Source organism: Mesoplodon bidens (assembly GCF_964165515.1).
Source record: "Mesoplodon bidens genome assembly, chromosome: 7".
Lineage (NCBI taxonomy): Eukaryota > Metazoa > Chordata > Mammalia > Artiodactyla > Ziphiidae > Mesoplodon > Mesoplodon bidens.
Window position 1 is genome coordinate 109410711 of NC_138164.1, and position 20230 is coordinate 109430940.

Below are 20230 nucleotides of genomic sequence, written 5' to 3' on the forward strand. Positions count from 1 at the left end.
GTCACCGGTTTCCTGAAGCCTCGTCCCACTTGCTCATGGGGGGATCTCTTCCCCCCTCCCCTCACTGGGGCTCAGGACTCTGAAATAAGGCTCTGGGAGGGGGCACTGGTGACGGGGGTGGAGGAAGTGGAGGAACCTGGCTGGGCCTGGACTCCTGGGATCCACCTCCTTCAGAATCCCCTTTGATGACATCTTCCCTCGTCCTGGTCATGCCCTGGGCCTTCAAGACACAAGCCCAAGGATGAAGCAGATGGTTCTGAAGAAGCAAAGTCCTGCCCTCTTACCACGTTTGGCTCCCAGGCCTCGATGCCCCAGCCCTGCCCAGCCCTGGCCTAGGTGTTTCCTTTCCCTTCACTCAGGGTCACCTAGCCCGGCTCAGCCCAGCCTTGTGGCTTCCCCTAGTGCTGGGCGTAGCCATTTGGGCTGATTTTTCTCTTCTCTATTTGATACATGCTTCCTTTCCTCCGATCCTGGGGCTCCTGGCTGAGCCACCTGAGAGCCAATTCTGGTTGGACACACGTGGCCTCTCCCTCCAGACGGCCCTCTAAGTAGATGTGAAAGGTCCTGACTGACTCGGGTGGGGGTGAGGTAGGGGTTGTTTTTTTTTTTTACATTAAAAAAAAATGTTACTGAGATACAATAATAACACGAATTTCACCTTTTTTTTTTTTTTTTTTTTTTTTTTTTTTTTGCCGGCGAGGTCTGTGGGATCTTAGTTCCCAGACCAGGGATTGAACCCGGGCCCCCAGCAGTGGAAATGCGGAGTCCTAAACACTGGACCGCCAGGAAATTCCCAAATTTCACCATTTTAATGTGTATAGATTGTTCAGTGGCTTTTAGTACATTCACAATGTTGTGCAAACATCACTATTTCTAGAATATTCTCATCACCTCAGAAACAAGCCCCATACCCACTAGCACTCAATCACCATCTCCACCCCACTCCCATCCCCTGTCAAACGCTAAACTACTTTCTGGCTCTATAGATTTACCTATTCTGGGCATATCGTATAAATGGAATCATACAGTACGTAGTCTTTTGTGTCTGGCTTCTTTCACTTAGCATAATGTTTTCAGGGTTTGCCCATGTTGTAGCATTGTCAGTGCTTCGTTCCTTTTTATGACTGAATACTATTCCACGGTACAGATAGACCATATTTTGTTTATCCATTCATCAGTTGATGGACATTAGTGTTGTTTCCACTTGGGGGCTATTGCGAGTAGTGCTGCTATAAACACTCTGTACAAGTTTCTGTGTGAACATGTTCTCAGTGCTCTTGGGTATATTATATACCCAGGTATGGTAGGGGAAGGGGCTTTAGATTTATGGAAGAAGGGAATGCAAGGGAAGGGAGGGAGAAGAGAAGAAAGAAAAGAAGGAAAGAAGTGATGGGCCTGGAACTGTGCTTAGGAGCCAGATGACTCAAGGAGTCTAGACTGCCTTGCTAAGAAGTTTGGATCGATTCTTGTGCCTTGGGGAATCTTTGAAGGCTTCTGAGTAGTGGAAGGACAACATCCAATCTGTGTCTTAGGAAAGGGCTGGCAGTGCCACAAAGGGCAAAGTGAAGCTGGGAGAGGTGGGAGACGGGAGGCACTTTCAGAGCCACCAGAGGACAGAGCCCCCCCAGCAGTCTCTCCCTGTTCCTATGGAAACAGTACCCCAGTTCCCCTGTGGAGGAACTGCCTGTCCTCCCCCCACCTCCCTTGCCCAAACCAAACCGCACGTTGCATTTCTCTGGCCTCAGTGATTGGCCAGGTATAGGCACAACCTAAGACATGCCAAACACAATGACTCTAAGGCTTCTGCTGGAGGTGGGAGAAAAGACACCATAAGGGTGGAGCTGCTACAGCCATCTTGCCACCATGAGGGGAAATGCCTCCCGAGTATGGATCAAACCAGAGGTCAGAGAGCCAGAAGCTGGGGAGAGAGGTCAGCACCAGGCTACAGTGTCCGAGCTCTGGCGAAGTGAGCCTCCTGCTCCCAAACCTAAAGCACAAATACCAACCCCCCTTTGCAACAATGTCTGTGAACCTAGAGAATATTACGCTTAGTGAAATAAGTCAGAGAAAGACAAATACGCTATGTTAGCACCTATATGTGGAATCTAAACAATAAAACAAATAAATGTATATAGCAAAACAGAAACAGACTCAGATACTGAGAACAAACTAGTGCTTACCAGTGGGAGGAGGAAGGAGGAGAAGCAAGATAGGGGTATGGGATTAAGAGATGAAACTACTATATATACAATAGGTAAGCAACAAGGATGTAGTGTGCAGCAAAGGGAAGTGTAGCCATTGTTTTGTAATCACTTTAAATGGAGTATAATCTATAAAAGTACTGAATGACTATGTTGTACACTTGAAACTAATATTGTAAATCAACTATACTTCCATTTAGAAAACAAAAAGAGAAAGAGCAAATACCACCACCACCATCCGGGTTTTGTTTGTTTGTTTTGGCCATGCTGCCCGGCTTTCGGGATCTTAGTTCCCTGCCCAGGGATTTAACCTAGGCCACGTGGTGAAAGTGCCAAGCCCTAAGCCCTAACCACTGGACCACAAGGGAATTCCCCCCCACACCCCTTTTTTTTTTCTTAAGTTTAAGTTGAGGAGGAGAAAACACAGCTTGGGTAGGAAGGAAAGGGAATTACCATTTCTGAGGACCCACTGTGTGTACTTTGACATAGAGATCACATCTAACCCTCTGGCAGGCTCTAAGAGGTTCAGGATCACCGGCTGAAGTAAGCAATGGGGCTGGGATTTGAACTCCAATCCCTTGTCTCTCCTTTGTGCCATACTGACCAGCTTGGCCACCCAGCAAGGACAGACTTCAGAGGAGTCCCAGGGAGCAACCCAGGTGCCTGGGAGCATGTGGGAGGAGGGGGTGCCTGGGTCTGTTGGGGCAGGTTGGGATGAAGGGGGCACCCAGGTGGGCCCAGCCTCCCAGGACATCAGGGATGACAGATCCGGGCTCTGGTGAGGCGTGAGGATTGGAGGGGTTGATCCAGGGGTCGGGTCGCCCGCGTAGAACTCATTACGCTCAAGAGAACCCGGAGCACTGGGAGTCTGGCCGAGGAGAGGGGAGACCAGAGGGGGAGCTCACACGCCTGGCCTCAAAGTCCGGAGGTTGCTGGGGTGGGACTTAATCACCCGCGCTCAGGCATTTGGGCCCCTCTGTCACCCTGGCCTCGTCATGCTAGATCTTCTTTCCCTGAGCGGCCAGGCCTATCTATCTCTGCTCCCTCTGGGTCTGCCCTGGAAATGCCAGGGCCCCATGGGCCTCAGGGCTGGTCTGCTCTAGGACCCACTGGGCCCACGGCCAGCTCCAGACTCCCCACCCAGACCCACCCTCCTTCTCCTGTCAGCATGGAGCCCGCCTAACAGCTGAGAGCCGTGCAGCTGCCGGGGCCCAGGGCCCCTCGGGGGTCTTGGGGACAGCTGCTGGTCCGTGACCCTGCTGACCCCTGTCCCCGTGCACTGCTCCCTGAGAGCCTGGGCATCTGCCCCGAGCCTGACGAGGCCCCGCAGAGCCCCATCTCTCCTGCTGGCTCCCGTGGCTCCCAGATCTTCCCAGGGTCTGAGCATTTCTCACTGAGAAAGAGAACTGAAGGCCTGCAGGGCCGAGTCAGCAGGCCCTACCCCCAGGAAAGGGAAGGGGAAGAGCAGGGCGGGCAGAGGCAGTCCCGTAGCAGCCCCTTCCGGCTTCGCTGCTCCAGGAGCTGGAGGAGCCCTGGGCCAGTGTCTGGAAGGCTCAGCCATGCCTGAGTCCTGGGGGGCTGCCCCCGAGGCCCACTTTCCCTTGAGATCTGGAGTCCTCTTCAAATGTTCTTCTTCTTAGCTTAACTTCCAAAATATACAAATAGCTCAAACAACTCAATAACAAAGAAACAAACAACCCAATCAAGAAATGGGCAGAAGACCTAAATAGACATTTCTCCAAAGAAGACATACAGGTGGCCAACAGGCACATGAAAAGATGCTCCACATCGCTAATTATTAGAGTAATGCAAATCAAAACTACAATAAGGTATCACCTCACACAGGTCAGAATGGCCATCATTAAAAAGTCTACAAATAACACATGCTGGAGAGGGTGTGGAAAAAAGGAAACCCTCTTACACTGTTGGTGGGAGTGTAAGTTGGTGCAGCCACTATGGAGAACAGTATGGAGGTTACTAAAAACAGAACTACCATATGACCCAGCAATCCCACTCCCGGGCATATATTTGGACAAAACGATAATTCAAAAAGATACATGCACCCTTATGTTCATAGCAGCACTATTTACAATAGCCAAGATATGGAAACAACCTAAATGTCCATCGAAAGATGAATGGATGAAGAAGATGTGGTATATATGTGTGTGTGTGTATATATATATATATATATATACATATATACATATATATATATATATATATATATGATGGAATACTACTCAGCCATAAAAAAGAATGAAATAATGCCATTTGCAGCAACATGGATGGACCTAGAGATTGTCACACTAAGTGAAGTAAGTCAGACAGAGAAAGATAAATACCATATGATATCACTTATATGTGGAATCTAAAACATGACGCAAATGAACTTATCTACGAAACAGAAACAGACTCACAGACATAGAGAGTAGACTTGTGGTTGCCAAGGGGAAGGGAGGTGGGGGAGGGATGGATTAGGAGTTTGAGATTAGCAGATGCAAACCATTATATATATATATGTATAACCGAATTGCTTTGCTGTACACCAGAAAGTAACACAACATTGTAAATTAACTATACTTCAGTAAAATAAATTAAAAACAAAATAAATGAACAAAGAAGCCCCAAATGTTCTGACCTTAGAATATTTCCAGTCACAGTGGTTTACCTCTGGGGATGGGTGTTGGAGAACCAGGGGTCAGGGCTCGGAGAATTATTTGTCACGTCCATTCTCACATCCTGTTTGACATCTTTTGCCATGTGCATGGATTATTTTAAAAGAAAGAAAAAATGATGTGTGTGTGTGTGTGTGTGTGTGTGCGTGTATACGCACAACTCTCTTGCCCCTCTGCTCCGCAATGCCGCTCCCTGAGGGCAGGGACCCTGTCCCGTCCCTGTAGAGTGCCTGGCGCACAGTAGGCCCACAAGAGATACCTGCTGAAGGGATGCCTTGTCATGAAACATCCACCTGGGCCCCAGTCCATCAGTTCCCACGCCTGTTCCCACGCCTGCTCCTGTTCGCAGACACTTGCAGGGGTGCCGGCTCTGTGTGGGGATCTCTTCTCAGCGTCGGGATGCAGACGTGTACCACCAAATGGACAGAATTCCTGCTCCGCCTAGAGGGGGCGCCAGGGAAACACCGAGAGCCACTGTGCCTCCAACAGAGGTGGCCCACTCCAGGGTCTTTTTTTTTTTAGCTGCATTGGGTCTTTGTTGCTGCATGCAGGCTTTCTCTTGTTGCGGAGCACGGGCTCTAGGCGCACAGGCTTCAGTAGTTGCAACACGTGGGCTCAGTAGTTGTGGCTCTCGCTCTCTAGAGCGCAGGCTCAGTAGTTGTGGCGCCCGGGCTTAGTTGCTCCACGGCATGTGGGATCTTCCCAGACCAGGGTTGGAACCCTTGTCCCCTGCACTGGCAGGTGGATTCTTAATCACTGCACCACCAGGGAAGTCTCAACTCCAGGCTCTTTTACTTCCTAAACCCTCGTCTCCTATTTGCCCCCTGTTTGCTACCCATGACACCCTGCCCTTCATTCATTCATTTGTTCATTCATTCACATTCATTGGCATCCACTCTGGGGAGGCAATAGTGGTTACAGTCCAGTGGGGGATGGACATGAATCAGATGACGATGGCTCAGAGAGGACCGTGGTCTGGAGTTTCTCTGAGTGAACTCGACATCGATGGGGGTCCGGAATGCTTCCCCGAGGGGAGATACCATGGCTGAGACCTGCAGGAATCACAGGAGGCGGCCAGTGAAGGGAAGAGCCGTGTAAGGAGCCCTTCCTGGAGGCTGGGTGTGCTCAAGGCCGGACAAGAGGGAGCCGAGAGGTGGCTGGAGGCTGGAGGCCAGCAGGGTCCCTGACCAGGGTTTGTGGCCACTGAAGCATGTGAGCAGGGGCGTGTGGCCATCAGGTTGGTGTTTTGCATCAGTCACGATGTGGGGTGGAGAGTGAGCAGGGCCCCTGCTGGGATCCTCCATCTCCCTTGGTGGCCCCACTGTCCTCCCTTTCCTCCCTGCCCCCGCTCATCACCCAAGTCACCACGCTGGACCGGCCTGACCCCGGTCCTTCTTCCCTGGCCACTGTGGCCCATCTGTCACCAAATTCCAATCTTTTGACCTCATCATCTCCAGCGCCGTCTTTCACACCACAGCTCAGAGCCAAGTTCCGTCTCTCTCCTGATCCATCCACCCCAAAGTGGCATCTGCCTCCAATCAGGCTTCCCTCCACGTCCCCTTCTCTGAATCAACCCTCTTAAGCATAATTCTCTAATTCCTTTTCCAGTTCATGGAAAAGGAAATAGAAATGGCTCTGAAGCCTATGAAAAATGGCCAAACTCACTTATAAGAGAAACACAGATTAAAGCCACACTGAGGCTCCTTTGTCTTTAGTTAGTGTTTACCTACCAGAGAGACACAAATCAAAAAGGCTGAGAACCAGTTGCCAGTGAGGCTGAGGAGAAATGGGCCCTGTGGTCCCTATGGGGGCCTGGACCTGGCACATCACCTGAGAAAGACAAGTGGACAGAGCTGACCAAATGACAACAGCGAGTGTCCTGTGACCACCAAGTCCCTATGAACTTATTCTTCAGCTGTGCTCACACGAGTGTGAAACAGCATCTGTGCAAGATGACACATGGCAGTACTGCTTGTCACAGGAAAGGGCTGGGGTCAACCTAAACGTCCGTCAACTGAGGCCATGGGGGTGGCTGCTGGGCTGAAAGGCCCTTGTCCGGAACAGAGGGAGTGGAGAGGGGGCTTGAGGCTAGAGAGGCCATAATTTGCATAAATTATGGTACACCCCATGTGAAATACTACGCAGCTGTGAGAAAATGAAACTGACAATATACTCTGAACTGACGTGAAGTGGTCATAGATATAATGTCAACTGAAGAAAGGAAGGTGCCGGACAATGTGAGTAGCAGAGGCTCAATAAAATGTGGCTTCCCATGGCTCCTGCAGAGTCACCCCCATCGCCCCCAGCAGGGGGGCCTGTCCTCCCCCCACTCCCACCAAGGTCTGCCGTACTTTATGGCTCTACTTGTCTAAATATTGCCATTTGTGTAAAAAAGATGGGTGGGGCTTTGCTTGCGTGTGCAAAGAGTATCTCTAGAAGTGTTTACAAGAAACATAACACTGGTTGTTTGTGGAGAGGAGAACTGGTGCCTGGGGAACAGGGGTAAGAGGGAGATGTTTTGTCTCTTGTGATTTCTTCTTTTACATTTTTATTTATTTATTATTTATTTGGCAGCTTCGGGTCTTTAGTTGCAGCACACGGGATCTTCGTCGCAACACGCAGGATCTTTAGATGTGGCACGCGGGCTCTTCGGCCTGCTGTGATTTCTAAATTGTGAACCACACGAAAGCATTACCATGTCAAAAAGATAATTTAAATGAAAAAAATGCAATTCCAGTCATGTCGCACTTCTGCACAGATCCTTGATTCCCTCCCACAGCATTCGGCAGCTATCGTGAGCTATTGTCTGCTTTTAATTATTCTTTAATGGGCAAGTGACAGAAACCCAATTCCAACAGGACTAAACCAAAATTGTAAGTTGTTGGTTCATATAATGGATGTCTGACTCAGGCATGGCTGGATCCAGAAGCACAAGCAATGTTATTGAGAGTCATTCTCTTGGCTCTGCTTTTCTCTGTGCTGGCTTTATTCTCGGACAAGCTCTTCCGTGAGTTGACATCTTGGCATCTGTCACCCTAATAGTCAACGCAAGTTCCCAGGCTGAAGCCCACTGTTGACATGCCCATCCCTAAACCATCCCGATGACTCAGATTGGGTAGGCTGGGGCCTCAGACCCACTTTTAGAGCTTGGAGGCAAGGTCAATCATACTGGAGACTCTGGAAAGTTGAGGGGTGGTAGGAAGAATAAGAGGAATGGGAGCTGGGCAAGGAAAACGGTGCTCGTCCACTACCCTCTTGGTCTTTCCCCCTCTCCTACGCCATGGTCTGCTGGACATAATGTATCTTGTTTCCCGCTCACACCATGCATCTACTTGCACTCCTTCTGGGCTTTGCCTCTGCCTCTGCCTGCTCCCCCTGAAATATCCCTTCCTTTCTCTGCCTGGCAAATTCCTACTCATCCATTAATACCCTGCTCAAATATTACCTCCTCCTGAAGCCTTCCTAACTCTTCCATCTGTTTCCCCACCTCTAACAGAACAAATCCTTCTTACTGCTGTTCTTTTTGGTTCTTCACTCAATCCATAGTCGTTCATTGAGCCTCATCTGTGCTGCCTGGGATAGAAAGAGGAAAATCAGAATTGGCCTCTGCTTTCAAGGACCTTCATTATGGCACAGAATATGCTGTTTTAGAATTGGTTATTTGTTTTACTCAGGGTATCTGTTCTCTGAGGGCTGGGCCCAGCCTTGACCATCTGTGTCTTCTCCAGTCAGCACAGCTCTAGGCACAAGGTAGATGCAAATGAGTTTTCAAAATGAATAATGACAAGGTGCCTTGAAGGGGTGGGAAGTGTTGAAAACAATCCCTGCTAACTCTGTGTTCCCCAGGCCAAAAGACAGCCATGTGGCTTGGATGCTCCCAGAGGCCTCTGGGAGGAAGTGCCTCAGTCCCTGCTAGGACAGGGCTGTCACCACTCTGGAAACCCCCATGGCCCTGGGCCTGGGGCCAAAAATCCAGACCCAAAGGAAAGTCCCCCAAGTAAAGCCCTGCCACCCAACTACCAAGGAGGGGTCCAAGGCAGAGGCAGAAGCTGGGGGTAGCTTCCAAGGGACTCTCATCTCGAATCCCAGCCTCTGCCGGGTCAGAGTTCTATGAAGGCAAGTGAAAAGCGAGGAGGGCAGGGCTGGAGTTGGCAGGAGCCCAGGGGAGGAAGGAAACAAGAAACAATCAAGGAAAAATCCAAACCAGGCCTGGGGTTGGCTCAGGCCACGGAGCCCTGCAGGCTGAGCTCAGGCTGGGGCGGAGGAGGCTTCCTAGGGGTGGACGGAGCTCCTGCCCTGCTCCCTGTCTCCCTGTGGCAGGGGATCGGGATGGAGGGGGCTGAGGCCCTTCCAGAGACCTTGTCTCCTCGCACTGCCCCCTAGACGCCCCCAAGAGTATCACCACCCTTCCCTTGTGACTCCCTGCTCTCAGATCTGTCCCCAGACTCCTGGTCCCCCTCATCCCACCTGCCTCCCTAGGTCCCCGGGTGGGTGGGGCCGAGGAGAGCTGGCTCTGGCCTGGGAGTCCTACCCCTCCGGCTCAGTTCCTCCGTTCTTCCAGGCTAACCTCGGAGAAGGGGGCCTTGGACTCTATCTCCCAGAGCCTTTGGGGGCTGGGGCTGTTGACGTGGGTGATTTTCAGGAAGAAGAGGCTGGGCGGGGAAGGAAGGGCTGAGTCAGTCCCTGTGTGGTGATTACAGGTCCTGTGTGTGGGGGGGAGTAGCTGTGGGACTGGGGGGCAGAGGGGTGGGGACTAGGCCTATCTCAGGATCAAGGCGAGGCTCCAGGCTGAGAAGGAATTTGCATACCGCATTCGGGGCTTTTTAAAAAAAATTTCTGGCTGTGCCGCACAGCATGTGGGATCTTAGTTCCCCGACCAGGGATCGAACCCATACTCCCTGCATTGCAGGCACAGAGTCTTAACCCCTGGACCTCCAGGGAAGCCCCTTGGGGCATTGCTCCACCCAGGCTTCCTTGCCTCTAACCTGTCCTGAATGTCCCTCAGGGTCCTACCCCCTCAGACACCAGGGTGTCCAGGAGTCCTTCCAGCAAGAATAGTCCAGGCCCTGGCTGGGGCAGCAGACCCTCAGTGAGGCTGGGCAGGGGGCACTTGGCCTGAGTGTCTACTGGGTCAGAAATGCAGGACACCCTGGCCCTCTGGTTCAGGATCCCAGCCTCACCATCCATACTTGGGCCTTTACACACTGCCTGAGAAGTTGCATAAAAAAGCCAGTGTCCGTCAATGAAATCCTGTTTTATAAATGCTCACTAATTGCAGGGCTGCCATGGCAACACTGGGCGTCTCTGCGAAGATCCTGTCCATTCAGCAGAGCTGAGAGTTGCCAGCAGCTGGGTCCCCAGGGATTCCTCAGGCCCCAGCCAAGTGACATGGCCGCACCTGTGAATGGGGGGAATGAGCCACCTACCTGAGCGCTTGTAAAGCACAGAACCCAGTGACCGGCACAACGTGGGCCTTGAATGTAGCTCTGTGGGGGCCGGATCTCTGGCTGATGGCAGGAGAGCAGCACAGGGAGCCGGCACTGGGCGGAACCACGTCACAGCCAGGTGGGCTTAAAACAGTCCCCAGAGCGCGGTTCCTGTGGCTTTGGGTCCTGGTTGGGAGGATGGCTAGTCGCTGAGGGAGGGGTCCGGGGGTTGGGTCAGGCTTGGGGGCCAAACCTGCTGCTCTCTATCCATCCCCCAATGCTCCCCAACTGCACACACACACACACACACACACACACACACACACACACACACACCCCAGAACCTCTCCAAAGTGCTCTGGAGTTCGTTCCTGGCTTTGAGTGACCTTGGATGAGGGTCTTTGCCTCTGCAAGCTTTCATCCCTGTAACTTTGTTTTGCCACCAGCCCTGAATGGAGCTCCTGACCTTCCCCGAGCCCCTTCCTCCAATGGAGGACGCTCAGCTGATGGGCAGGGCTGCGCCTCAGCCTCACTCTCGCAGGCTCAAGGGAGTCATTATTAGAGTCATCTATGCATCATTAGACTCATTCCAGGTCAGGTGGCAAGGCCAGTTGCCACCCCCCAAAGCTCCTGTTATGTTTCCATGAAACTCCTGCCTGCGGGGACTGTGTGTTCCCATCAACAATACACGCGCAAGTCCCTTATCTTGCTTGGGACTCATGTAACTCCCATTTTACAGGCAAGAAGGTTCAGAAAGGGACTGTCCTTTCTTCGTCTATGGCCACAGAGCAAGTCAGCAGCACAGCCAGCTCAGAACCTGGGTCTGTGGCTCAGAAGCAGTGCTCAGGGCCTGGCACCTAGCTGTCCCCCTACCTGGCTGTGTGTGGGAAGGAAGGCAGGGTGGGGGGGTGACAATGGCTGGGTGAGAAGACTGAGTGGGGACGAGGGCCCAGAGCCAGCATGTCTTGCCACTTTCAGGCTAAGTAGATCACTGTCGCGGCCCGAGCTTCGGTTTCCATTTCTGTAAAGGGGGATAGTGATGCTGGCTCTGCCCACCTTGCTGGGCTCTCAGGGGATTCGAGGAGCTCAGGGGCAAGAGGCACTTGGTAAAGGGCACAGGCAAGCCTGGGTGGGTGGATGCTTGGCAGAGCCTGGGTGGCAGGAAGGGAGAGAGGTACAATACTTATCCACACACACGACAATTTGGCCCAGGGCCCCATTCCTCCACTGTCCAGGCCTCAGTTTTCCTCCGAGCCACCAGGCCAGTCCTGGCAGAATCCACCTGACTGATGCTCCCCCGGGAGTTAAAGGAGGGGCCTGGAAGGCTCAAGGTGAAAACCTGAAACTTCCCTGTATTCGTTTTCTATTGCTGCTGTAACAAATCACCACAAACTTGGGGGCTTAAAACAACACAAATTTATTAACTTACGGTTCTGTTGATTTGAAGTCCAACATGGGTCTAAAATCAAGCGGTCAGCTGGGCCATGTTCCTTCTGGAGGTTCTGGAGGAGAATCTGTTTCCTTGACAATTCCAGCTTCTAGAGGCCACCCACATGCCTTTGTCTGTGGCCCCTTCCTCCATCTTCAAAAGCAGCAACACAGCATTTCTGTGTCATCACATCTCTTTCTCTGACTCTCCTGTCTCCCTCTTCCACTCTGTGTGTGTGTGTGTGTGTGTGTGTGTGTGTGTGTGTGTGTGTGTGTGTGTGTGTGTGTGTGTGTGTTACGCGGGCCTCTCACTGTTGTGGCCTCTCCCGTTGCGGAGCACAGGCTCCGGACGCGCAGGCTCAGCGGCCATGGCTCACGGGCCCAACTGCTCCGCGGCATGTGGGATCCTCCCGGACCGGAGCACGAACCCGCGTCCCCTGCATCGGCAGGCGGACTCCCAACTAACCACTGTGCCACCAGGGAAGCCCCATCCCTCTTCCACTTTTAAGGACCATCATGATTACATTGGGCCCACCCAGATAATTCAGGATAATCTCTCTATTCTAAAGTCAGTTGATTAGTAACTGTAATTCCATTGGCAACCTTAATTATTCTTTGCTGTGTAACGAAATATATTCACAGGTTCCAGAGACTGGGACATGGACATCTTTAGGAAGGGGCCATTTGCCTACTCCACTCCCCTTCTCCCCATCTTTCCCTCCCTTCTGACTTGGCTGATCCCCACCTCCACCCCCAGCATCCTTCCCTCCTTCAGGATGCCTTCCTGACCCCCTCTCCCTAAGAGTCCCTCCCACATTTACAGTATGGAAGTTTTCATCATCCTGGTCACATTGTACGGTCACAGCTGTCACCCTCCAGAAAGCAAGGTCCCCTCACCTCATTACCATCCCCCCTTCCTTCGCCCCACTCTTCTTAGCACTTTCTCCCTCAGAAGGGTATCACAGTCTACTTGGGGACTTGGGTTTCCTCCATTTCCCTTCATTGGACAGTAGGTCTCTGTCCGGAGGGGGCTGCATCCCCAGCGACAAGAACAGCTCCTGGCACCTATAGATGCGCAAGTGTCTGCCGAATCACTGAAAGGAGCAAGGGCAGAGTTCCCTTCAGTCTGTCTCCAGCTCCTGTGTAGGGTCTGCCCTTCAGTAAATGTTGCTCGTACTGAATGAATGAAAGAATGAATGAACCAACCAGCCAGCCAATCAACTAATGTTGGAATGAGTCTAAGTACGGGTCCCACCCCAGCCCCGGAAGCCACTTAGCCTGACAGCAAATACGGGCATGGCCCGGCCACTCCGCCCGCACACACCCTCAATGCCCTCTTTTCTAAGGGGCGGCAAACTCCTGAAAGCTCTCGGAAGTCTGTAATATTTTAACATAGGCGCCTCTAAGGCCTCATTCATTTCCTTAGTAGTCACTGAATACACTTGTGCGGGCGCCTCCCCGGACCTGGCCCTCCTAGAACCGAGAGTTTTGGGTCCGACGGGCACAGCCAGAGTCCGCGGAGTCCAGCCCGGGCACCCGACGCCGCCTGGCCCGCAGCCGCCCGAGCTTGGACTGGACCCCCGGGCCAGCGCGGCTGCTGGACCCCCGCGCTGCGCCTCCAAAGGGGGAGCCCAGGCGGCCCAGGGAGTAGGGCGAGGCTGTGGGCGGGGCCTGGTTGGGGCGGCCCCGGCATTGGCTCCGCGGCAGGGGGCGGGGCTTTAGGGGCCACTGTCAGCACTGTAAGTTCACAGCCCAGGTCTGTCCCATCGCCGCGCGGTCCAGCTCCTGAGCTTTCGCCGCCCGCCGGTCAGTCGCTTGAACGCGCTCAAGGTGAGTTCAGGCCGGGACTCTGCGGCCCGACCGCGGCTCCTAGGAAGGGCCATCCTTGAGGCGCCCCATCCCAGCTCGCGCCCCAGCCCCCGACTCACCTCCACGTAGATCCTTTCCCGGGTGCCTCGGGCTGCACCATGTTTCCCGCCCGCGCCTTGGTCCCGGCGGCCACGCCCGCTTCCCCCTCGGCCTGCGGGGCGCCGCGCATCCCGAACCTGAACTCCCGGTCCAGCCCTCCACACTGCGCCAGAGCCCCCGCCCCCCACCCCGGGACCCGGGAGTGCCCTCCCGCCGCCATCCCCGCCCGGGCTCAGGGTCGTATTTTTAGTCGATGGTGAGGTGTCCTCCTATCTTTAGCCGTGGCCGCGAGTGTCCTGAAACGGATCCGGACTGCGCTGGGCTGCACTCGGGCAGAGGGCTGGGAGGGGTCGGCGCCGGAACCCGAGCTGGGGCTGAGGAGCCGGACCCACGGGAGCCAGGGGCGGGGGCTGCACGCCAGAGCTCTGGCCCTGAGCCGAGCGGACACTCGGACATCGCCCAGGCCGGAAAGCACGGGGGAGGCTCCTCCCTGAGTTTGGATACCCGGGCAGGGTCCCGGATCTCTCCCTTTTCCCCGCTTTGTCGGGTTGTGAGACCAGAACCCCCCAAGAGAAGAAGATCCTGCAGACAATCCTCACCTGGTCCGTCAACGTGCGGCTCCTTGGGGGACGCTCGCCTGGAGCAGGAGACGCTCTGGAGACCCGGGTGCGCGCCGGGAACCCCTCCGGGACGAGGGGCAGTAGAGGGAGAGCGCGCGCCACCTAATGGCCACGGAGCCGAGCGCCGCTCCGCACAGCGACGCTGGGAGACCCCGCTGCCAGCGAGGGGGACTCTACGCAGGCAGGCTAAGTCCTGGCCGGCAGGCGGAGGCGGACCCCTCCGCTCGGGGGCTGTTCATTTTTGGTCTTGTTTGAAGCACTGTCCCCGGAGAACCAAAATGCTTGAGGAAGGCCCTACAGCTATTTGCTGAATAAATATCGGGGCTGACAGTGACCCGCTAACCCTGTCTTTGTACATCAGCGCTCTCTCTCACTTGCAGTATGGCAGTAGGGTCTCCAGTAGCCCCCTGGTAATGGCTTTATTGTCATCCCATTTCACAGACGAGGAAGGTGAGGCCCAGAGAGGAAAGGTGTCTTCCCAAGATTAGGGTGAGTTCCAGGTAGAGATGGGTTCAAGGTCAGAGGCCTGCTTTTTGAACACTCCTGGTGGAGAGTGGCCTAGTATTCCTTGTGACAGGAGGGGTTCTGCATCCAGGAAGTCATTTTCTCTAAAGGAGGCCCCAGGCTCCTTCCAGAGCAAGCCCACAGAGCTGGGATGTCTCCCATCTGCTCCTCCCAAAGCTGCAGAAAGCCCCCCGTCCCAGGCCCCCAGAGCCTTGTCCTAATAGAGAACTCATTCTCATATGTCTGGACGCTTGCAAATTGAGAGAGGGGGCCAACCAAGAGGTAGGACTTAAATGGAGGAGGCCTGGGGACCCGGTGGCCCCAGCCCAGGTGGGAGCCTATTTCTCTCCTGCTCCCCAAGCAGTTCACAGAGGTTAACACGGCCCACTGCATCGGAGCCACTGGGACCCAGCTACGTACTAGTGCCCACTCTTCCTCTTACTAGCTGGGTGACCTCAGCAAAGTTGCTTAACGTCTCTGAGTTTCAGCTTCTGTCTCTGTAAAGGCCAGTAATGACACCCACCGTGCCGTGCCTGGGACGTTAAAATGGAAACCATGCAAGGGTAGCTGGAGCCTGGGGTCTTGTAATTGCCAAATCTGAATACTTGGGGCTTGACGGTTGCAATTCCCAGCTCCCCGCTGGTGGTTGAGGCTGGCCCAACCCTTCCCCCCAGCCTCAGTTCTCCCCACATCTGGAATTGGGTGGGTACATCTGGCTCAGAGCAAGAGAGCTGTCAGGGACGCCGGATTTGTTGTGGAAACATTCAGGCTGTCTTGGCACCCCTGAATGATGGGAGGGAACTGGCCCAAGTTCTGGGCAGATCCCATCAGTTAGCCCCCCTCTCCGTGAGTGAAAAAGAAGGAAAAGCTACCCCAAGACTTCTCCTGCCAAGGGGACAGATAGGATGTGTGTCAGCATGCCCCCAGGCCTGGCATGGTGGGCACAGATAAATGTTTGTTAGATAAAGGAGTGATGGGAGTCCAAGACTTCAACTTCAGAGCACTCACTCCCTGCCTCCCTTTCCCTCTCTCCAGCTCCTTCCAAGCTTAGCTGGAATTCTGCCAGGGGAGAGTCATTCCTTTGTTTCCTATTAAGCTGCAGGTGCTCTGGGAGGGGCAAGATGTCGGGTCTCTGTGGCTCAGCTCAACTGACCCAGGGTGTCCGGTCCTGGGGTGGGGTTTCCTGAGTAAGGGCCTGGTCTGGGGGTGGGTGTGGCTGGGACTCAGCCTCTCCTGCACCCTCTTTCCTCCTTCCTGCTCCCTCCTGCCAGTTCCCTCACACTTCCCTCGCCCTGCCCGGCCTGGCCCTGGGTGAAGAATGGGGCAGAGGAACTGGCAGAGGCCTCCCTGCTGCTGCTCCGGTGCTTCCCCAGTGATTTCCCACCTGCTCAGCCCCTGTTGGCCTGGGGAGAGTGGGCTCATCTAGTTACCTGCTGGGTGACCTTGGACAAGTTTCTTTGCCTTCCCTGCTCTGATTCTACACATCAGGCCAATCCCCCACTGTGGGAACTAGAGGAAGTGCTTGCTCCGCTTCCTTTTTCTGTCAAACCTGCACGACACCCTTCCAGAGTGTATTTACTTTTTCCACATTTAAAATATCTTTATTTTGTCTGACTACATGAATAATACGTGCTCATAAATAATACATGCTTCTTATTAAGAATTTGAGCTTATAGGGCTTCCCTGGTGGTGCAGTGGTTGAGAATCTGCCTGCCAATGCAGGGGACACCGGTTCGAGCCCTGGTCTGGGAAGTTCCCACATGCCGTGGAGCGGCTGGGCCCGTGAGCCATGGCCGCTGAGCCTGCGCGTCTGGAGCCTGTGCTCCGCACCAAGAGGGGCCGCGATAGTGAGAAGCCCGCGCATCGCAGTGAAGAGTGGCCCCCACTTGCCTCAACTAGAGAAAGCCCTCGTGCAGAGAAACGAAGACCCAACGCAGCCAAAAACAAACAAACAAGCAAACAAACAAACAAATAAATAAAGGAGTTCCTTTAAAAAAAATTTAAAAAAAGAATTTGAGCTTATAAAAGTATGAACAAGAAAGAGAGGGAAGTCACTTGAAATTCTACCACTTTGAGAGAACCACCATCAACATTTTGGTGACCTTCCTTTCATATTTGGCTTACATATATCGTTTCTTAGTAATGGGCCCCCGATATTAATTTTTTCTGAGGACAACTTTCCTCCCATGTCACAAGCCCCACACCCCATCCCTGCCCTCTACCCCAGTCTAGGTAGCCCATATGACAACCTAGTGCCAGCCTTCTATATTCTTCTCTGTTCCTGTATCGAATGTAATCCTATGCAGACCTGTATATGTAGGTACACATACATGCATGTTCAGGGAGTGGGGAGGAGAGCTGGTCAATGTTTTCACAAAATGGAATCTTCTAGACTGCATTTTTTCATTTTTCTTCTCTCTCTCTGCAATGCCTTATGGGAATCCCTCCAAACTGTCCGATAGCTCTAATTTTATGTATTTATTTATTTGTTTGTTTATTTATTTATTTGGTGGCTTGTGGGATCTTAGTTCCCCGACCGGAGATTGAACCCCAGCCACAGCAGTGAAAGCGCCGAGTCCTAACCACTGAACTACCAGGGAGTTCCCTGATAGCTCTAATTTTAAAATGGGAATGATAGGAGGGTGGTTGTGATGATTAAATGAGATGTGTGTGCAAAGAACTCAACGAAATTCCAGGCACAGAGCAGAGCTGCCACCCCCTAAATATTTGTATCCCCCATTCCATCTTCCCCTTAGGCGCTGGGGCAGGGAGGAGGGGCAGAAACTACATTAAGCTTAGGCCCTGCCCATAAGGAACTCCTAACGGAGAGGAGGAGAAAACGAAAGCTCTGAGCAGGTGACCTCACTTCCAGTAGGATGTGATTGGGCCAAATGGGAGGTGTGGGTCGTTAGGCACTGTTGGCTGAACTCCTGCTGTGCCAGGCCTGGGAGGACGAGACAGAGGTTACAAGATCTCAATCCTCCGTCAGGTCGGGAGCTGAGACAAATCTGTGAGACCCCCAGACAATCTGGCACTGGTCATGTCTTGGGCACAGTTGAGTGCAGACCACAGTAATGAGCAGAGCTGGGGATTCAGGGCAAGAGACCAGAGCCAGGGCTTCGTATGTGACTCCAGTCCTGTCGCTTCGGTTCCCCACTTACGGAGGGAGGGGCTTGGCGCTGCTGATCCAGGCCTTGAGGTGCAACAAGCCCGTGAGTGAACACAGGCTTCGGCCAGGAGGGCTCCCCACGGGAGTGCAGCCCCACGTGGGCTCCCAGGGCTGATGAAAGAGACCCAGAAACGAGACGGATGCCTCTGCCTTTGTCCGTCCCTGACTTGTACCCTTGATGTTTCAGCTCCTCAGCCCTGGACCAGAGAGAAGCTGGCGAGGACGAGCCCAGAGAGCACCACTGCCTACGAGCTCTGAGCCTTCCTGCTTCCAGTTTTCAGACGAGTTTTCAACCCTCTTGGGAGAAAGTGATTTTTGTTATCTCGATCCTCTGACTTCATTGATCGTTTATCTTTCTTTTCCAAATTCCTTGGGCCAACTTTGGTCACACCACACGCACTTGGCAAGTGTTTGGTGTCTGGAAACCTCCCTCTAGGTGTTTCTTGAGGGTGGTGAGAGGAGGCAGCGGAGGCCGCGGTCCTGCGAGCAGACTCTCCCGGCCTGGGTGGTGAGGTCGCGATGTCCACCAAGGTGCCCATCTATCTGAAGCGCGGCAGCCGCAAAGGCAAGAAGGAGAAGCTGCGGGACCTGCTGTCCTCAGACATGATCAGCCCACCACTGGGGGACTTCCGCCACACCATTCACATCGGCAGCGGTGGCGGCAGTGACATGTTCGGTGACATCTCCTTCCTGCAAGGCAAGTTCCACCTCCTGCCGGGGACGGCGGTCGAGGAGGCCGAGGAGGATGGTGGCTTTGAGCTGCCCTTCCAGTTCACGCGCACGGCCACCCTGTACGGGCGGGAGCTCCCTGACGGGCCGTCCCCTCTGCTCAAGAACGCCATCTCCCTCCCGGTCATCGGCGGGCCCCAGGCGCTCACCTTGCCTGCCGCCCAAGCCCCACCCAAACCCCCTCGCCTGCACCTGGAGACCCCTCAGCCTTCCCCACAGCCCTCCCCGCAGGAGGCAGGGAGTGTGGACATCTGGCGGATTCCAGAGGCTGCCTCGGCCCACAGTGGGCTGAGCCCCGAGTCTGGGGCTGAGGAGCCCTTCCTGTCCCACGCCAGCTCCCTGCTCTCCCTGCACGTAGACCTGGGGCCTTCCATCCTGGACGACGTTCTCCAGATCATGGACCAGGACCTGGGCCACCTGCAGATCCCCACATAGGACCCAAGAATGGCCAGGCTGGGGTGAATGCCAGAGGCAGTTGGTGGACACGGCCCTGATCTAGAAGATGGGGTCCCAAGGTCCCACCTGCGTGGTTGCTGGCCAGTGATTTCTCACTTTGAGCCTTTGTTTCCCTCCCTCCCACCCTCTCCCCGTGGACAGAGTGGCCTCTTTGCTTTCCCCTAAGCCCCACGAGGATATGTGTAGACGTCAGCCCAAAGTGCCCTGTGCCTCTTGGGCCACCCGGACCCCCACCGCCAACGGCTCCTCAGACCCCTTGGACTAAGGCTCTGCTGAAATGGACTCTGCTTTTCACCTCCCTCTGCCTCAGCCCCATCAACGCCCTGCTAGGAGGCGGAGGGTGAGGGAAGACGTGGGGCACGGCCAGCTGGATCTTTGGCTCTGTGTCCTTAACTGGGAATATGGCATCAGTGACCCATGTCCCTCCGTCCCACCCCTCCCACATGACCAGGGGATTCTGGTTGCAATAAAACTTGCTGCTGCTGGTACTTGTGCTTGCCGTACCCTGCCCCTAGGCTCCTCTTGAAGTCAGGCCAGGCTCTGGGAGCTGTGGGCTGACCCTGGGGGAGACCCCAGCCCCAGAGGGCCTTGAACAGGGCGGGGCCTGCCTTCTGGAAGATGGTACCTCATTCCTAGCCCATAGTGAGAATGAAGCAGGAACGAACCAAGTGCCAATTGGGGATATTCTGACGTTAATTCGGGTGTTTGACAAGAGGCGGCCAAGCACCGGCGTAGGCCAGGAGCTGGCCCCGGGGGCTGGGCTTTGTCAGGGAGGCCCAAGAACCAAGGAATAACCACAGGCCTGGTGCAGTGGAACCAACAGCTTCTCAGGCGTCAGAGGACTGAGGGAGCACACGGGAGGGCGGGCTGGGCCTGGGGCTGAGAGGGATCAGCCTTGCTCATCAGCAGACCCATCTCATCAGCGCTGCTTATTGAGCACCTGCAGTGCATCAGACATGCTCCAAGTGCTGGGGCATCAGACAGATGCAACCTCTGCTCTCCCGGAGCTCACAGTCTAGTGGGGGGAAGGATATCAAATCTGTAAGCAAGTAAATTTCCAATAGTGTTGAACACTATGAAGAAAACACCAAGATCGGTAATGTCTGGGGCAAGG

General features: G+C 54.1%; 1 protein-coding gene across 1 annotated transcript; it reads left to right on the plus strand.

Annotated features, from left to right (window-relative positions):
• The first annotated feature begins 13334 nt into the window (after positions 1 to 13334).
• Positions 13335 to 19604, plus strand: CDC42EP2 (CDC42 effector protein 2). Its single transcript, XM_081240383.1, has 2 exons — positions 13335 to 13560; positions 18119 to 19604. Exon 2 carries the CDS (start codon positions 18451 to 18453, stop codon positions 19093 to 19095), a length of 645 nt encoding a protein of 214 aa, XP_081096509.1. The 5' UTR covers positions 13335 to 13560; positions 18119 to 18450; the 3' UTR covers positions 19096 to 19604.
• The last annotated feature ends 626 nt before the right edge of the window (positions 19605 to 20230 follow it).

What these genes read in the sequence shown, in the direction of transcription:
- CDC42EP2 (XM_081240383.1), top strand. Translation starts at nt 18,451, where the DNA reads ATGTCCACCAAGGTGCCCATCTATCTGAAGCGCGGCAGCCGCAAAGGC.